Here is an 18,236-nt window from a genome sequence, read left to right as displayed (position 1 = left end):
GCCACCATGAAGTCCCCTCCATAACTCACCCACATACACATGCAGGTGCTGATCCAGATCTTCTTGTTTATCTCTACCGTGGGGGATCTCACCATCTCCCAAGGCCACCCACTCATTACTCTGCCAGATCCATTACTAGACTTTGTGCTGAATGTGACCTTTTGGACATTTGGTCCACTGGCCCTGGGTCTATCCTTTATTGCACACTGAACATTCATGCATCTAGCACCATTTCATGTCTGTTCTCTGCCAGGTACTCTGCTAGGCCCCGGGGATGCTAAGATGAGGAAGGCACGCCCCCTGTCCTCAAATTGTTGTGCCTCAGGGAGGAGACGGACAGGTCACTGGTTCTGACACACTGTGAAGCAGAGAGGTGCTGTGCCCACTGCCTTGTTGGCTCCTCTCCTTCAGAGCTGGGTGCCCCCTCTAGGCCTCAGTTTCCTCATCTGTAAACAGGGCACTAACAGCACATACCTCCCATCGCTGACGGAGTTGCCGTGAGAAGGAAGTGAGTTAACATGTGCAAAGCACGTGGTGCCTCAACAAAGCACGTGCTCGGTAGAAGGCTGGTGTCAGCATGGCGCGTTACTCCTGCAGTGGGGGGGTTGGGGGGGGAGCCATCTCTGGAAAGATCAGGAGGGCTTCCCAGAGAAGGTGAGGTTTGAGCTTAGACATTAAGATCGAGTAGGAGGAATTCCTTGGGCTCTAAGGCAGAGAGGGTGCCCCACACACCCCCTCAGGAGGCACAGAGGACGGAACAGTGGAAGTTTGCGAAGACTGAGGGGTACGGTTTATTCAGAAAGCTCTTTGTCTCTGGGTTCTAATCTTGTGGGGTTTTCAGCCCCCAAGGGCTTTACTGGGGAGGAGAGGAGGACCGTGCCTGGCTGGTGCTGCGGCACCAATGAAGTGGAGAACGTCCTGTTGTTTGATGTGTGGCTTCTCCCAGGAGAAGCCTGGTGGCCACCTGAGCAGTGGAAGCAGAAGGCGGGAGGCAGGACCCCTGGGAGACCCCTAAGCAGCAGCTCTGGGGGAGTTCAGATGACCCAGTGGCAGGAGTTGGCATATTTGGTTCTAGTTCCCCAGCTCTGCTCCTTTCTGAGACCCTCAGCTAGTCCTTGGGTCTCTCTGAGACTCAGTCTCCCCATCTGTTCAATGGGGGGTAGTCCAGAGGCTAAGCACTCCAAGAACTGCTTCTTGAAGGTTCAGGCTTAAACCAGATAGGCTGTGGCTGCAGAGGGTCCTGGCACCCTCAGCGCCCTATTCATCAGTCCCACTCAGAGCAGGCCTGTGAGCCCAGGAGTCCTGCCCTCCCAGAGGCTAGATCGTGGGCACTGCTTCCCGGAGGGGGGGGGGGCGTGCAGTCCCAGGGAGGTGGCTCCTGCCCATCTCCCCACAAATACACACAGCCTGAGTGTGGCCCGGGAGTTGGGGGGAGAAGGTGAGAGGAACAGAAGAGGCCTGTCCTCTGGGCAAGGGGGCCTCTGGGCAGCAGCTTCCTGTGTGGTTCCAGGCTTGGGGCCCAGCCCACCTCCTGACAGAGGAGCCTTTCATGTGCCTGGGCTCTCAGGATGGGGGGATGGGGGACGCAGGGCAAGGGGGCCAATCAGGTGAGGGCTGCCCAAGAATCCGCGTGTGGCAGAGCAGTGGGCGGGCAGACGTGTGCCTGTCCAAGTCAGACCAGGCCTCGGAAACTGCTGGTCCCACCACCTCCCATTCTGCAAATGAGGAAGCCGAGATCCAGACAAGAGAAGGGGAGATGTGTGACACCACCAAGGGTAGAGGCGGAATTAGAACCTGGGGCCCCTGGCTACCAGCCCAACTGTGGATGAGGGGCAAGTGTGAAGCTTGGTATGTGTTCGTGTTCAGTGCGTGGCCATGTGTGTGCATGAGTGTTGATGTAGGAAGCACCCACCATGGGTCTGCATGGTGTGAATTTGGGAGTGTTCGTGTGGGGGTTGGGGAGCCATTAGGGAGCCGGGTGGGGTGAGGGGCAGCTGTCTCAGGCCTCATATGAGTGGGACCCCCCTCCTGTACCTCCTTAGGACCCACCCTGAGGGAGCACTACCCAATGCCACCTTCTGCCTCATCCCCGGCCACCATCCTGATGCCTTGCACTTCCTCCAAGCCCTGCAGGTACACCCCCAACTTAGGCATCCCCTGCCCTGACTCCCGGAGCTGACAGGGTACTTTGGGCTCAGGTCGGCAGGAAGGGGTAGTGAGCAGCCCATTCCTTTCCTCTGGGACTCTCGTGTGCCCACAGCCATACTCACCACACCCTCTGTAGAGGTTGCCCCCAACCAAAGCAGCTGCTAATTTGGAACTAGGGGAGGGGGGATGTGTATAGGATAGGACCAGGCTCCCCAGTGACTCCCCTTTCCCCCAGGCTGGCTGCATCCCTGTGCTTCTCAGCCCTCGGTGGGAGCTGCCCTTCTCCGAAGTCATCGACTGGACCAAGGCGGCCATTGTAGCTGACAAGAGGCTGCCACTTCAGGTAGCTCTGGGCCCCACATACAGGATGGGGACTGGCCCCAAGACATGGAAGACTCTGGGATCTCAGCCCCCAGACTGATCTCGGTCCTCATTCCTATTGCCCGTATGTGTATATCGATGATTTTGCCCCAAGCCCCAAGCCTCTGGGGCTCCCAGAGGATCAGAACTCCTGAAGGTACTAAGAGCAAGTCGTGAGCCTTTTCCAGCCTCTGTTTCCCCATCTGTACAATGGGATAAGTGAGATCAGATGATCTCCATGGGCCCAGCCCCACTGGCCCATGACTAGACTAATTTAAGGGAAAGCCACAGAAAATCCGAAATCGGAGTGCCTCCATAGGGGCTGGGGTGGGAAAAACAAAATGTACAGTGACTTTTCCAGCTGATGAAATGAACCCACCTGGCTATGAAAATCATATGCATAAGCCTTGACTCCCCTGAGAAGGGAGAGCCGTATGGCCGTTAATAATAATAGCTACCAGTCACTGAGTCTCTACTACCTGCTAAGCACTTACTGTGTATGATCTCATTTATCCTTACAACTACCCTATGAGGCAGGTACTATTATCACTTTACAGATGACACAGACTCAGAGAGGTTAAGTAGTTTGTCTGAAGTCACACAGGTACCAAGTGGCATGTAGGCCCAGCTCTTTGTGACCCTTGAACTCTTGATTGCTCAGTCACCTGGGACTTGGCCAAGGGTGACTCCTGCTAACTGACTTGAAAAACTGCTTGGAGAAGGCTTCTGGTTCCCAGACGTCCAACCTAGGATGTCCCCACTCCAGAGTCTGTCAAAGACAAGGCCCCATGAGTTCTCCTTCTTCCCCTCTGTGCTTCAGGTGCTCGCTGCCCTCCAGGAGATGCCCCCCACGCGGGTCCTTGCCCTGCGTCAGCAGACCCAGTTTCTATGGGATGCCTACTTCTCCTCAGTGGAGAAGGTCGTCCATACCACCCTGGAGGTGAGGGGCACTTACAGGACGGGGGCCGTGGTGCGTGGCTCCTGCCTCTTCCCTGCTCCTCCTCCACATCCCTCTCTCTGGCCTCAGTTTCCCCATCGGTAAGAAGGACAGCTCTGGCCAATAGATTTCAAAGCAGGTGCCACCTTGCCATTCCAGGTGATGGGCAGTGGCTGCCTGGAGTGCTGGGTTAAAAGGGATTCTGGGTCCAGAGGGAATGTCACAACTTGTTAGCCATGTCTACTGTGAGGGAGGAAAGAGGAGAGGGAGCAAGCTTGCCATCTGCCACCTCCGGACACCGTCACTGAGTGTCCCTACTCTGGATTTATGTGTCTGAACCCTTCCGGGATGCTGGGGCTGCCCTCCCTGAGCCTGGAGGGGGAGGGGCGGGGCACACCAGGGGCCGGCCAGCACTTCCCCAGACCCCGCCCCCAGCCACACTGGCCACTGCCCCTGCATGGCCCTCTCATTTCACAGATTATTCAGGACCGGATCTTTGGAGCATCTGCTCACCCCTCGCTACTGTGGAACAGCCCCCCAGGGGCACTTCTGGCCCTGCCCATTTTTTCCACAAGCCCCTCGGACTTCCCCTTCTACTATCTACAACTGGGTATGCCCTGGGGTGGGACAATGGGGTACGCCCTGGGGGTGGGACAACTTGAAGTCCCCTCACTCTTTCCAAGCCTGTCCCAGCCTTAACCATACAGCTCTGCCAAGCCCTTCCCTGATTCTCCAACAGCTCTCTTGGCTCCCGGAGGCCCTAGCTCTGGTCACTCTTCAGGGGGTCCTGTCCCCTCCTACCCTAACTGCCTGTGTCTCATTCCCTCAGGCTCGCACCCTGTGGGCAGGTTCAGCGCGCTGATCTGGGTGGGGGCCCCAGGCCAGCCCCCCCTGAAGCTCATCCAGGCGGTGGCAGGCTCCCAGCACTGTGCCCAGGTCTGTCCCCTTGCCAGCTAGGGTCTTGGGATCCGCCTTGGAGGGCAGGGGGGAGTGGTGGCAGGGGGTGGTCAGACAAGGGCAGGGCCCTTGAAGACCATCTAGACCCCAAGCATAACCACACATTTGGAGGGAGGGGCACATCCCTTCCTTCCTCTTTAAGTCCCAAGTTTCTTGTTCCTTTCCTTCCCTCCCTCCTTCATGGAAACTGACAAAATCATCTAAAAAGCAGATGCCCCTTGGGGAGGCTGGAGAAGCAAACATACATTCACGTGTTAACCTGTCATCATTCTCTGAGTGTCCGGCCATGGGCTTGATGCTTGGGGGTGCAGGGAGAAAGCAGGAAAGGACTCAGCCCTGGATTCAGATTCAGTCCACATTCCCTGGCACACGCTGTCAAATCTCACTTCCAGAGAAGCCACATAGACCCTTGAGAGGACTCACAGAGGAGGGAAGCACTTAGCTTAGCCAGCGACAGACAGAGCAGCTCCACAGTTGTGACATTTGAGCTGGGCTGAGAAGGATAAAGGAGCAGAAGAGAACGAATGCCTTTGGGAGAAGATGGGGATGGGGCATGGGGTCAGGGCCCGGGCTGGGGGCTACCACAACTGATTCTCTCTCTCTCTCTCTTTTTTAATGTTTATTTTTGAGAGAGAGAGAGAGAGCGAGAGAGAGAGAGTGAGAGCGTGAGCATGAGTGCGGGAGGGGCAGAGAGAGACAGAGACACAGAACCTGAAGCAGGCTCCAGGCTCTGAGCTGTCAGCACAGAGCCCGACGCGGGGCTCGAACCCATGAACGTGAGAGATCAGGACCTGAGCTGAAGTCGGATACTTAACCGACTGAGCCACCCAGGCCCCCTGACAACTGACTCTCTCTGAGTTCTAACCTTATAGGTAGTAGCTACCTTTGTGTCTCTGGGATTTCTGCCTTCCAGATTCCCAGAGGGAAAACTGGGCAGCATTGCAACACCTTGGCTCCAACTAAACACTTGCCCAAACTCACAAATTCAGCTGCTCTTCCAGACTTCAGGAACACCCCCTCCCCTTTCCTCCTAGATCTTGGTCCTCTGGAGCAGTGAGAAGCCACCCCCACCCAGGTGGCCTGAGACAGCTGTGCCCTTGACTGTCATGGATGGGCAGAGGAAGGTGAGGAGAGGAGCAGAGAGGGGCACAGGAGGGAGGGATCCTGACCCTGCCTGCTGGGCAACAGGGAGGGCACGCACAGTGCTTTACTGGGCCAGAGCCAAATCTGGACTTCAGGTTAGATCTGCAGCTGGTCAGGAAGTCCTGCCTCGCTCCTCACTTAAGTATCTCTCCAGGCAGACTTTGCTCTCATGCTGTGGTAGAGCTTCCTGGAGCAGATGGAGGGCTGTCCGACGTGGGTTTCAGCGACAGGCCTAATAGAAATGATTCTCTTCTGTCCCTGGCCCTTCTGAATTGTAGTTCCAGAGAACTGGGGTTTTATGTGATGAGGGGAGGCAGAGGGAGTCATGCCGGCTGTCTTGGACGAGCTAGAAGAGAAACCTGGGATCTTGAAGAAATGGGGAGAGACAGTGGCAAATTGGGCCAGAGGAGGGTGGCTTCCGAGAGCCTGGGATGCTGTGAGCCACCTGTGTGCTGTGTGGTTCTGGGCACGTCCCGTCATCTCTCCGGACCTGTTTCTTTCAAAGGAAGGATGTCTCTGATAACCCCTCGCAGGGTTGAGGTGAACATGTAATGTGACAAGAGAGGAATCTTGAGGTCTCGAAACTAGAAGGGCCCCTAGGTGCCAACTGCCCCATTCTGCCAAAGGGGAGGTGCAAGTGCAGAGAGGTCGAGTGAGTTCCAGGCCCTAATTCCAGGCAGCCTTGCTGTCTGCACTGCCCTTCCTACACCACGTCCGTGGGGGCTCCCGCTTCTGCAGACAGTCCTTGAGGGAGCCTGGGGAGGGTTCCCACGGCTGAGTTGGCCTCACCTCCCTCCCACTGCAGGTCAGTGACCGCTTCGTCCCCCACAGAGCCATCAGCACGGATGCCATCCTCAGCCTCGATGCACACAGCAGTCTTACCACAAGTGAGGTGAGGGCTGGGCCCAAGAGGAGCCCAGTGTGTAGCGGGAACAGAGCCTGAGCAGGGAGGAGCAGAGGACCCACCCACATTTGAAACCACCCCCGGGGAGCCAATCACCCTCCTCCTCCACAGACTCTTGCAAACAATTTTCAGCTCCCAACTGAAAAGCACTGTTCCTAGCTCCCAGTTGGGACACCCTGCCCCCACCCTCAAGAACTCCTGAGGATGTTATGCTCCCATCTCCTCTCCCCTGAGTCCCCCTCAGCTAGCTGGCCTTGCCTCTGTATCTCTGGATGTTTCCAGCCAGTCCGGAAGTCCCTCCTCAGACCTCACTTAACTATCTCCCCAGGTGGACTTTGCTTTCCTGGTGTGGCAGAGCTTTCCCGAGCGCATGGTGGGCTTCCTGACGTGGAACCACTTCTGGGATGAGGCCCAGGGAAGCTGGGGCTACACTGCTGAGAGGGCCAATGAGTTCTCCATGGTTCTCACGTCAGCTGCCTTCTACCACAGGTAAAGATGGCGGCCGTGGTCCTGGGAGTAGCGGCCAGAGACCCCCACTCTGAACCACGAGCAGGGTGGTGTGGGAGTGAACATAGCAGTCACTATGTGACCCTGGAGATCCAGGGTCAGCGCTCAGATCTGCCACATCCCAGTTGTGTGATGGGCAAGTGTCCTCACCTCCTGTGAGGCTCAGTTTCGTTATCTGGAAAATGTCTTCACCTGATGTGATAATCAGGTAAGAAAACCCTATGAAGACCTTGGCACATGGGAACGGTCAATAAATGGGCAGTGCTTGGGTTTGGTGATGGTGGTGACCCTTCAGGAGAAAGGTCCTGAAGCTTTACAAATGTGTGTGTGATGGGCTGGGGACTGTCTCAGACCTTCCAGAAGTTGACTGAAGCACCTGTCTTTGGGGCAGGGACTGAATTCTAGAAGGCCCCTTTAGAGATGGTTCTTAGACATGTTTAAACCAAGTGTGGGCAACCTGGAACCTCTAGTAGATTCTGCAGGGAATTCTCAGCAGAGTGAAGAATGCCGCTAAGGTCTGCAGGGCGGGCCTACATTGTTCCGTAGGAGGCCTGTGTGAAGCAAGGCTCACGCTTAAGCCTGCTTAATCCACAGCCGTCCTGAAGCTGGTCTTTGGTGCTGCCATATTTCATGGCCTTGGAACCACCATATTTTATGGCCTTGGAACCAGCTGATCCCCCACCTCATTCTGGCTGAGTTCAGACCTCAGAGCCCCCGGGGTGAGGGCCCTAAGGAGCTGTAAGGGAAGAGGCAAGGAGTATACCATCTGCTGAGCACAGACATCAGAACCACAGAGCACAGAACAGTCGAGGGAGGTTTGTATTTTTGGTGTGAGCTTTCGGAAATGGCCATGGCCTAGGGGGGGTGGGTAGTAGCGGGCAGGAGTTTCTAAAGAGGCTTGGGGGTTGAAGTCATAGGGAGAGTGAGGTCAGGAGGGAGGAGAGTGGGGCCTGGTGGGGAGGGATGGTGTGTGGATTTGGCTGCAGCCTCTGCCTGTCTTTCCCCCTTGCCCAGGTATTACCACACCCTCTTCACCCACACTCTGCCCAAGGCTCTGAGAACCCTGGCGGATGAAGCACCCACCTGTGTGGACATCCTGATGAACTTCCTAGTAGCAGCTGTCACCAAACTGCCCCCTATCAAGGTGCCCTATGGGAAGCAGCATCTTGAGGCCAGACCTCCACTGGTGAGGAGGGACAGGGACAGGTTGGCACTGGGAGGGCACTGGCTGGGGGAGGGATTCCCTCTCACTGTCTAACCCAAATCCTGTTTTTGCTGCAGCGTTCAGGGGCGTGGGGGTGGGTTCGGAGGGACAGAGGAGACCCCCAACGCATTTCTCCTCCCACTTAGGTGCCTGGGGGCAGGGAGCCGCCGCCAGCAGCTCGAGACTGCATCAATCAGATGGCTGCGGGTTTCGGCTACATGCCCCTGGTTTCCTCTCGCCTCCGTCTGGACCCAGTGCTTTTCAAGGACCCGGTGTCGGTGCTGCGCAAGAAGTATCGCAGCCTGGAGAAGCCCTAGGAGCCGCCAGAGGAGCCCCCAGCGGAGCACTTGCTCTTGGCGGGGGAGGGGGGTGCAGCAGCTAGAGACCCAATCAAGGCAGCTAGTTAGCTATCAGGTCAGAGCTCTCTTGGCCAATCACAGCCCTAGCGTCCGAAGGCGCGGGGCCTCGCCCCACCCTCCAGCCCTGCTGCCAGTGGCAGGTCCTAGGTGCTAGACGCTCCCCCTGTTGCGGCGCCTCTGCCTTCGCTGACCCCTTGCCTGGAATGGCTTTCTCGGCTTCTGCGGAGCTGACTTCTACTTGTCTTTCAGATCTTCGCCTTCTCCACGGGCTTGACTGATCCCCATCCCTGACCCGGATCCTCTGAGCTTTCACGGACGGGTGTTTCCCACACTGTTCGTGCTGCTTTGCAAGGTACACGGTCAGGCCCCAGGACTAGCCTGGGAGCCCCGGGAGGGCATGGTCATGTCCTCTTCTCTCTGGCTTGGCAGGTGATTCACAGATATTTGACAGATAGATCGAAGAGACATCAACTGCGTGCCCAGCCCTGTGCCGTAGTCGGGAGTGTGGACAGTGTGTTGAGTGAGACAAAACTGTCTCCCCCACCCCCACCCGCCCCACCACTCGGCCCACAGGGTTGCTAGTCTGGCAAGAAGGCACCTACATGCAGATGCCTGTGTTGCCAGGCAAGATCTTTGCACCCCAGCAGTGGAGCAAAGAGGCGCTGAGAAGCCAGTTTCGGAACTTTCTTCCCTACCTGACGGAGTGTGGGGCCGGGGAGAAAGGGGCTGCGAACGCAGGAGGTCCGTCCAACCCAGCCCGGGGGTGGCGGGGGAGGGGGCGGTGTTACCCTCAGCTCGGGTCTGGCCGTGGCTCTGCACTACCAGCCATGACCACTAGAGGTCAGCGCCACACCGCGCTCCTGGGAAAGGGACTGGAGTTCTAGCGCCCCTTCGGTTCGGCGGCCGGCGAGGGGACGCGGAGAGTTGGTGCGGTGCAGCCCAAGATCTGAAAACTGGGGGGCAGAATTTGAAAAAAAAAAAAAAAAGAGCCCCACTCCTTTGGCCCACACACTCAGGACTAAGAAGGAGCCATTTCGAGGTGGGCGAGGTGGGCGAGGGGGGTGTCCCGAGCACCCTGGCCGTGACAGTGGAGTAGGGGAAAGGGCGCTGACTTCTCCAAGGTTCATCCACCTGGAACTGGACTTATCACTTCCGAAATAAAGCGCGTGTCCTTGCCCCCTCATGCTCCGGCTATAAATACCCTTCCAGCAGCTGCACGGGGGAGAGGGACTCAGGGCTCGCCTGGGAGCGTGGCAACTCGAGAGAGGTGGGGGTGGTGGGTCCAGGGTGTCAGGTGTTTTCCTGCTTTGATGGCCTCACAGCTTTGGAAACTCTCGTGATCAGCTCGCCCTGGCCAGCGGGAACATGCTGTCCCCAAGGGCTTTTCCAAGGCCTCCCACCACCATCCCCCAGCTTGACCTCTGGCCCTTGGATGATTCAGGTCCTCCCTGGAACCAGTCACAGCTGGGGTGCAGAGAGGGCTCTCCCTTGGGAGGCCTGGGGCTGCTAGAGTATTGAGGTGGAGGTGGGAGGTGGCCTGGGAGTGAGGACGGAAGGCATTCTGGCCCAGGGTCAAGAACAGTTGAAGGTGGGTGAGGGAGCACACAGCTGTGGCCTAGGCAGCCTTCCCACGGTGGGGAGGGCTCTCAGTGCCAGGCCCAGCCAAGGGAAAGAGGCACCTTTCCCTTCCCCACTCACAGCTATGGCACCCAGACACTGAGCTGCCTTGGCATGGCCTTACCCATGGAGGGCACTGCCAGGCCCAAGGGCTCACACTGTACCAACATGCAGCCCAGAACAGGTTTTCAGCTCCTGCTGTAAAGGGAGGCCTTGGTGACTGAGGCAGAAACTCCAGACCTGCTTCACACTGACCCCGGGACCTCAGGCAAGTGACTCAACTTCTCTAGCTCTGGTTTTCTCATGTGTAAAAATATGACACCACAAATACCCTCTCTTGAGAGGGATGTAAGGATGTGACACTCGGCAGAGGTCAGGATCCAGGTTCCCGGGGCCCGCAGTGGCTGTAGGGGAGCGGGGGTTTGATTCTCCAAAGATCGGAGTAGAATAGAACAGAGCCATCAGCAGTGCCCCTCCCCCACCACACTCCCAAGCCACATAACCCTGGATGACCATGCTCAGAAGGCACAAAGCAGTTGTTTCGCAGATGGGAAGAAAGCAGTCCACAGGGGAAGGCGAGTGACCAAGCCCTCCTCTTCTAGCCATGAATCAGGGCAGAGTCAAGATCAGGTCAGTACTGCCAGTGGGAAAGCTAGAAAGCCCACCTGTCTCCTCGGCAAAGCAGCCTCATGCTGCGTCTTTCCAGCCTGATGATCAAAAAACCACTCTGCAAGGAACACCGTGTGCTTAAAAGACTTTGGCTCCAGTCCTCACAACAACCCTGTGAGGTAGGTTCCTTCTTAGTCTCTTATTCTCGGATGAGACCTAAGGGCACTTGCTTGTAAAACCCAGGGCCGCCAAATGACGGGGTGTGCTGCCTTCTCCGGGAGACTGGGCACAGGTCTCCACTCTTCATCTTGGACACACAAGCTGCCCCTAATTTAGGAACCTGCATCCACTTCAGGAAGCCAGCCTCTCCCAAACGTTGTCTTCCATCCTCGGGTTCTGAGCCGGTCAGGCCATGCCGGCAACAGAGCTGGCCCAGGGGCTGTGGGGCTGTTCGGGCAGGACCCACGCTGAAATCCTGCCCCCACCACCACCTGTGGCCAGGGTGTCATTGCGTTGGCACAGGTGGTGCCCGAGCTGGGGGAATAAGGGAAGAAGAAACCGGCCAGGTCCCTACCTGGTCAGAAGCCTCCTCCCTTCAGGAAAGAGAAACATTTGGCTCACAGCTGAAGTGACGAAGGCACAGACAGGCCTCAGGTACCCACTGGTCCCCATCTCAGGGGGACATGTATGAGAGTGCAGGGTCCTCTCAACTCCCAACCCCCAAGGCCTCCTTAAACCATATTATTATAGGCAGAGGGAGAGACTCTGTCCCAGGGCTTCTGTGTCGATCCATAGGCAAAGGCCAGACAGACTGAAATGGCAAATAAGACAGTGGGCAAGGGGACATTGAGGCCAGTCTCCCCTCTGTCACCCTTCACTGTTCCTCGCTGCCTTTCCTGAAGCCGGTGGTAGGAAAGCTTTAGCTGAGGATTAGGCCCAAACCCAGCCCTGCTGGGCACCAATCCAGAAGCTGGAGGAGTGTGGGGTCATAGTGGCTTTACACTTGCCAAGTCTCCATCCTTCAACTGGCTGTAGTCAGATGGGGGAGGCAGGGCACAGTTCCTCCACACTGAACACAGAGCAGAGGTCAGGAGAGGGACCTGCTTTATAACGGGACAGGCAGTGTCCTGGCTGGGTTTGGGGGGACACTCCACCCCATCACCTGTGGGTGCTGGCCACGCCTCAGTCCGAGGGGCCTTGGCACGCCTGACAGTCCTTCATGTCCTCGGAGTAGTCTTCAATCTGGATGGTCATGGTGTGGAAGTGGAACTTTCCCTGCAGGCAGGTGCTGGCTGCCTTCAGCACGACCTGGGCGTCTGCATTCTGAGCTGGGGGCCAAGAGGACACACCGGGGGAGGGACCAGAGGACACTTACTCACACTTGGGCCCTTAGGAACAATCAGGAGGCCATCACATCCCCTACCCCCAGCAGAACAGGCTGCAGGCATCCGGAAACCCCCAGATGCCACTCCTGCATCAGGCAACCCTCTGGTTCCCATACTTAGCACAACCCTGCAAAAGCTGGGAAAGCACTGGCTTTAAGACTAGGAGTCTTTTCTCTGCCACCTGTTAGCTGTCAGGCAAGTGACTTTACCACCCCACCCCAGCCCCAGCCTCAGTTTCTTTATAAATGGAGTTGTGATGATCACATGAAATAATGTCTATAAAGTGCTCAGCATGGGGCCAGGTTCGATGCACCAGCACTGCAAACACCTGAGGTCGTTGGCTGCTTCGGGGATGGCCCCAGACGTCCGGCAGCCTCCCGCTCACCCCGCCCTGCGCATCCTGACCACTCACCGATGGCGATGTGGACAGACAGCACGGGCTGGGACACGGTCAGCGCCCAAATATGCAGGCTGTGTAAGGCTTCCACCCCTTCCACGGACAGCAGCAGATCCCGTACAGCCGTGAAGTCCACCCCCTTGGGGGTCCCTGAGGGTGGCAGGGACAGGGGCTGAAGGACACCGCTCCCTCCCACCCCCACGGCTTTCTGCTGTTCACATGCTGTCTCCACAGAGACGACCGCCTTGACCCGCAGGTCTGATGCTGCCCCCGCCTCCCAAAGGAGCTCCATCAGATCATCCTTTTGTCTTTTCTCTTCACACTTGACTCTGTCTGCAGTTATCTTGCTAGTTTCCTGCCTGTGTCCCCCTATACCACGGAAACCCCATGAGAGCAGGACAGTCTGTTTCATTTACCACCATATCCTCAGTGCCTAGAACAGTGCCTGGCCCGTTGCAGGTGCCCAGTGAAAACTTTCTTGGAATGGAAGGAAAGAAGGAAACTGGGGACCCACATGAAGCATCAGCGTCATCACTTGTATCTGGGTCAGTCACATTCTTGGAGAAAATGCCCTAATCCGAAGCCAGACAACTCCTGCTGACTCAAACCCACACACAACTTCCGACTGACCTGGCCAGGACATCCAAGACCCTGGGGCACAAGAAAGCTGTGAATGTGGTAACTCAGGGCAGACCATTTGTCAGCATGGAGGAAGCCCTCTGAGCCCAGCCATACGCTCCCAAGACAGAGGCCTCAGAAAGGAAGGCACTGAGCCGCAGCGGATTTGGTAGTTTGTCCAGCACCCACCACCTTTTTTCTCAGCCTCAGTCAGCAATGGAAGCAGACTCTGGCCCCTTTCTCCACCTCAGGGAAGGTAAATGACTGAGGAGGTGCCTGAGGGAGGGCTGTGGAGCTCCGACGGCTACAGACAGCACCTACAAGTTACCTGATTAGGCAGGGAGGACACATCCCAGCAGGGAGAGGACACCTTGGGGCTAAAGGGAAGGAAAGGCACAGTCCGGTCTGGGGACATTTCTAGGAACAGCCCCACCTGAGGGCTCAGATCGATGCCAAGATTGGCCCGGGGCCCCAGGAGGTATTCCAGCCCGCTCCAGACCACGGCTCCCTGCCAACGTGCTGGGACTCCCCTGCCCTCTCCCCCCAAACCTGTTAGAGCCAGAGAGCCAAGAGCAAAAGGGGAGCCCCAAGCGCAGGTTACCTTCCATCAGCACCAGGATCACATCTCTCAGGATGGTCAAGGTTGTCCCCAAGACCAGGATGGAGAAGAGGAAGGTGCAGATGGGGTCTACATACTTGTACTCTGGCTACAGAGAGAGGGGAAGGCGGAGCTTGGGCTCATGGCTCAGCCTCCCTCTCCCTTCTCGCCCAGCGCTGCGTCAGGGAGAGGGTTGCTCTCTGCCTGCTGGAGACAAGCCTCATCCTGGCTCTGCCTCCCAGTTCTCCACCTCTTATCCTGCGTCCAGAAGAACAGGCAGGATAGATCACAGCTCAGGGTTAGGCACAGTGCCTTCCCACCCCTCCTTGCCCAAGGCACTGAGCTGTGGACAAAACTAAAAGGAATCTTAGACGCCAATGGTCCAACATCTCATTGTATAGATGGAAAAGGAGAAGATAAGTTAGAGCAAAGGACGACATCACATGGCTAGCAAAGGATGGAGCCAGGCTTCAACCCCAACGCCTGGCTCTTTCCACGATGTCACTCGGTCACCATGTGATGGACAATGCCCGGGCATCGGCAGCACACTGGCTGGGTTTGAATCTGGCTCCACAATTTCCCAGCTGTGTAACACCACCCAAGTCAATGAACCTTTCTGAGCTGCCGAAAACACCACCACCTGCTCTCCAGGACTGCCCTGAAGATCAGAAGTGCTGACACTTGGCAGGCATTTGGGTGAATGTTCCTTCCCTCTCCCTACATAGCTGGGAGGGAGCTACAACCTGGAAAGATCCGTGTGTAGAGAGGAGCCCCTGGATGACCTATACTCCCCTGCCCACTCCCCCCAACCCCTCCCCCCGGCCCACTTCCCTCTGTCCCCAGCTCTGACCTTGAAGTATAAAATATAGGCTGCCACCAAGATGCCTAAGCTCTGCAGAAAGTCTCCAACCACATGGATAAAGGCAGCTCGGACACTGGGGTTCTCCTGCTGCTGGCTGGTGCCGTGGCTGTGCCTGTGGCCAGACTGGTGAAGAGTCAGGCCCATTCTGCGGAAGCAGAGACAAAGCTGAGGGGCTCGCTGCCCTAGCAGAGAGAAGCCACCCCTAGGGCTGGCCTTCTGTGGGACAAAAGTCCTCGAGCCCCCCCGCCCCCCGACTGCTTGCTCCCTTTGCCCTGTGAGGAGCCCATCCCACCTGGCTTTGGTCCATAGCACCACAGGAGAATGGGGTCAGCTCCAGTGCCAGGCTGAACCTGGCCACAAAGATGCCAGATCTCGGAACAGAAGGACACCACAGAGGTCATCTAGTTCCCCTACCCGTGTCACAGATGGGGAAGTTGAGGCCCAGAGAGGGAAGTGGCTTGCCCAAGACCACTGAGCAAGGGAGAGAAAGCCCAAGCAGGACACCCACGCCCCACATACCCTGCTTCTCACCGACTTCAGGCACACCAGCTTTGAAAAAGACCCTTGGATTCTACCCTTAGGGACATATGCTTCTATAAGAACTAGACTCACCTTCCCCATTTCAGCTACGAAGGCTCCCAGTTTATTCACCCACACATATGGGAGGAAGGGGTGGTGGCGGAGCTGATGCAGCCCCAGCCTTGGCCTAGGGCTGCCAGAGCTCAGACCACCGAGAAGTTCTGGTCCTGTGGCCTACCCATGGCCTCCTTCCACTGAGAGCAGGCATGCAGGTGTGTGCGTGTGAAAAGAGGGAGGAGGGAGGACTCATAGGGAACAGAGGCCACACTCACATGATATTCACGGCCACAGCACAGCCCGATGTGATCAGCATGGTGCCCCCCTCGACCTCATAGTCCCCAGAGATCAGCCGCTCCACTGCCAGGAACACCAGCACGCCAGTCACGACCCAGATGGACAGTACAGACAGCAGGGCTCCCAGGATCTCTGAGGGAGAACCCAACACCCGCCACCAATCAGCATATGGGGCCCTCAGCCCGAGGAGGCCTCCCCTTCCCTCCATGATCCACCAGCCCCCCTCCTTGCAAAGTCAGGGCCTGGGTCCACCCGGGCTCTGCTAAAGGGATGGCTGGCATGGCTGTACCTTACCTCACGCTCATACGTCGGGGGATGTCAGAGCTAGAGGGAACTTAAGTTATCTGGGTCCACCTTTTTTGTTTTATATGTAAAGAAACTGACTTACTAAAATATGTACCCATTGCTCAGCTGAAAAACTGAGGCTTCTAAGGAGAGACTGGGCCATCTCCCACCAAAAGGAAGAATGACAATGCAGCCCAGCGATGAACTAAAGGGGGCTTAAAGCCTCTATCTTCCAGAAGGCTTTGCTGACCTATCCCTCTCCCGAGAGTTGATCCACGGAATTATGTGCAGAGTTAATGCCACAGTCATTTGTTCTTGAAGTTTGACTGTTTCATTTCTTAGGAAGGTGAACTCTCCTTCCCTGCAGACTAGAAGTTCCAAGAGGACAGGGGACCAGGGCTCCCTCATCAGACTGGGAACTACCAAAGGACAGAAGCCAAGACTGATATCCCCAAGGCAGTCACCCTCTTGGCCTCACTCAGGGACCCACCCTATTGCAGCTACCAAAGAACCCACATCTTGACCGCCTTCCTCTCGCCACCCTGACCAGGGTCCTCACCAGCTCGCTGCCAGCCGAAGTTCATGGTCTTGGTGGCTGGTCGGGAGGACATCCAGAGAGAGAAGAGGCTGACGAGCATGCTGGCGAAGTCGGTGAGCAAGTGGGCCGCGTCAGTCATGACTGCCAAGCTATGTGCTAGATACCCACCTGCAGGAGCGGGACCAGGGAGATGGAGGGTCCTTGTCAGCTCCCCCAAGAGGTCGGCTGCCCAGACTGTGTGCGCAGCAGGGAAACCATGGACTCTGGAGAAAGACCATGGATCTGGGACCTCTCCACCCATTAGCTGTTGACCCATAGGCAAGGGACTGACTTTCTCTGAGCTTCAACTTCTATTTGTGAAAGGGGACTGACATGCTCTACTTAGAGGATGTTGTGAAAATCAAGTTCAAATACGGCCTAGAAAGCATAGTAAGCACTCAGTAAATGCTCTTTCCTTCTAGGCATTCAGGCCATCCCTCACACACAAGCTGTGCGTTTCTTGGGCAAATTACTTAACCCTGAGGTGCCCCAGTTCCATTGTCTGTAAAATAAGAATAATAGCACTCACATGACAGTACGAAGTTGTGAGGACTGCATGAGATAATGTGTATATAAAAGACAGCATTATGAATGTTCAATGCATGGGGCTATTAGTATTTATTTTAATTAAGTAGGTTCCACGCCCAACATGGGGCTTGACCTCAAGACCCTGAGATCAAGGGTTGCATGTTCTACAACTGAGCCAGCCAGCGCCCTGGGGCTATCAGTATTAATATTACTAGGAATATCCTGGAGAAAAGCTTTTCAGATCGTCCACACTATCCATGCACTCAATTTCATTTAATTAGCACAAAAGTCCTTACCAATAACTTCCCCAATCATGAACACCAGACAGATGGCAGAGGCCACAAAGAGCTGTCGCCGGGCCTGCTCCTTCTTGGGGTCAAAGTGACTGCCAGGACCTTTCTGGGCATGACAGTAATGGTTGCTCTCAGCGGCTAGCTCAATGGCCTGCAAGCCCAGGCCAGGTGCCGGCAGAGTGATCCAGCCAGCCCCCTCCTGCCACAGAGATCCAGTGTAAGACCTGGCCAGGGAGGAAAGGGGAGGGGAGACTCAGCTCTGAGATGGGGCAAGGAAGGCTGACTCCAGTCCTATCTCTTTGTGGGGCCTTGGCGTTCCCATGTGACCAGTTAAAAGAATAGTTAAGGACACTCCAAGCTCGACAGTCTCTGAAAAGTAACCAGAAACTTGTGTTTGGAGTGGGGTGCTGGGGAAATGACCAGTCCAGGAGTCTTGGGGTCTTGGTCCAGAGTGTTCCCTCCTCCCCCACCTCTCCCAGAGCCTGCAGGAGGCAAAGACCTTGGGAACTGGCCAAGGGGCGGGACCAGCGCAGTCAAGCGCGTGGAAGGAACAGAGCTCTGGCTGGGGAGAACGGCAGGCCCCCCTCTCGAGCACCTGGGGACACAGGGCCTCCCAGGGCGGGGCTGCCCCGGGGGCAAAGTGTCGGGGCCGGAGGCGGGGCTCCAGGCTTGCCACCGCACACTAGCGGCCAAGGGGTCAGGATCTGTGCTCAGCCGCGAGGGAAGGATGATCTCGTGCCCGCGCTCGGTTTTCCCTCCCCACCCCCCACCCCGTCCGTTCTATGTGGTCCCGTTTTCAAGCCTCCCGCAAAACCACCCACTGTAAACTGCAAGCCAGGAGATGCGTCCGATGCCGCTCAAATCCCCGCTCCTCCCCGGTCTCTCGCCTTACCGGGCTCCGGCTCTGGCGTCCATCAGATGCTGCCTCTCCGTGGGCTCCATGCGTTCCCGCGCGCCCTGCGCGGGGTCCGGGAAGCCGCGCGCGGCCTCTGAGTTCAGGGCGCCCTGGAAGTTGCGCGCGGGACACAGCGAAGCGCACACCCACCTGCCGGGAGGGCCCCGTGCGCTGTCCCCG

General features: G+C 56.9%; 2 protein-coding genes across 4 annotated transcripts in view; one reads left to right on the top strand and one right to left on the bottom strand.

Annotated features, from left to right (window-relative positions):
* EXTL1 (exostosin like glycosyltransferase 1) overlaps nucleotides 1–9,702 on the top strand; it is a 15,086-nt gene extending 5,384 nt beyond the window's left edge. Inside the window, exons 2-11 of one of the 2 annotated variants that reach the window (XM_029949682.1) lie at nucleotides 2,043–2,133; nucleotides 2,384–2,491; nucleotides 3,329–3,448; nucleotides 3,923–4,055; nucleotides 4,275–4,381; nucleotides 5,437–5,526; nucleotides 6,351–6,437; nucleotides 6,778–6,938; nucleotides 7,971–8,142; nucleotides 8,769–9,702. In XM_029949682.1, the coding sequence (XP_029805542.1) occupies nucleotides 2,043–2,133; nucleotides 2,384–2,491; nucleotides 3,329–3,448; nucleotides 3,923–4,055; nucleotides 4,275–4,381; nucleotides 5,437–5,526; nucleotides 6,351–6,437; nucleotides 6,778–6,938; nucleotides 7,971–8,142; nucleotides 8,769–8,810 (1,111 nt within the window). In that variant the 3' untranslated portion in view covers nucleotides 8,811–9,702. Of the gene's footprint in view, nucleotides 1–2,042; nucleotides 2,134–2,383; nucleotides 2,492–3,328; nucleotides 3,449–3,922; nucleotides 4,056–4,274; nucleotides 4,382–5,436; nucleotides 5,527–6,350; nucleotides 6,438–6,777; nucleotides 6,939–7,970; nucleotides 8,143–8,306 lie in introns of both variants that reach the window. The other variant, XM_029949681.1, reaches the window with a different exon arrangement.
* Nucleotides 9,703–10,875: 1,173 nt separating this feature from the next.
* SLC30A2 (solute carrier family 30 member 2) lies at nucleotides 10,876–18,227 on the bottom strand. Of its 2 annotated transcripts, XM_029949834.1 has the most exons (9): nucleotides 18,054–18,227; nucleotides 17,165–17,385; nucleotides 16,323–16,469; nucleotides 15,457–15,610; nucleotides 14,898–14,976; nucleotides 14,594–14,750; nucleotides 13,747–13,852; nucleotides 12,543–12,677; nucleotides 10,876–12,073 (listed from the first exon to the last, which is right to left on the bottom strand). In XM_029949834.1, the coding sequence occupies exons 1-9, from the start codon at nucleotides 18,101–18,103 to the stop codon at nucleotides 11,983–11,985; spliced, it is 1,140 nt and encodes a 379-aa protein (XP_029805694.1). In that variant the 5' UTR covers nucleotides 18,104–18,227; the 3' UTR covers nucleotides 10,876–11,982. The 2 variants fall into 2 exon arrangements, with proteins under 2 accessions (XP_029805694.1, XP_029805695.1); XM_029949835.1 differs by lacking the exon at nucleotides 14,898–14,976.
* Between the last annotated feature and the right edge of the window lie 9 nt (nucleotides 18,228–18,236).

The sequence above is a fragment of the Suricata suricatta genome, chromosome 8 (genome assembly GCF_006229205.1).
Source record: "Suricata suricatta isolate VVHF042 chromosome 8, meerkat_22Aug2017_6uvM2_HiC, whole genome shotgun sequence".
Lineage (NCBI taxonomy): Eukaryota > Metazoa > Chordata > Mammalia > Carnivora > Herpestidae > Suricata > Suricata suricatta.
Note: the sequence above shows the minus strand (reverse complement) of the source record. Positions and strands in the feature narration are given on the sequence as shown.

Excerpts from the sequence above, each read along its gene's own strand:
- SLC30A2 (XM_029949834.1), bottom strand. The coding sequence starts at position 18,103 with ATGGAGCCCACGGAGAGGCAGCATCTGATGGACGCCAGAGCCGGAGCC. Across the intron at positions 16,470-17,164 it reads CATGATTGGGGAAGTTATTG|GTGGGTATCTAGCACATAGC; the intron begins GTAAGGACTTTT and ends CCGCTCCTGCAG. Across the intron at positions 14,977-15,456 it reads GCTGTGGCCGTGAATATCAT|ATCTGGCATCTTTGTGGCCA; the intron begins GTGAGTGTGGCC and ends TTCTGTTCCGAG.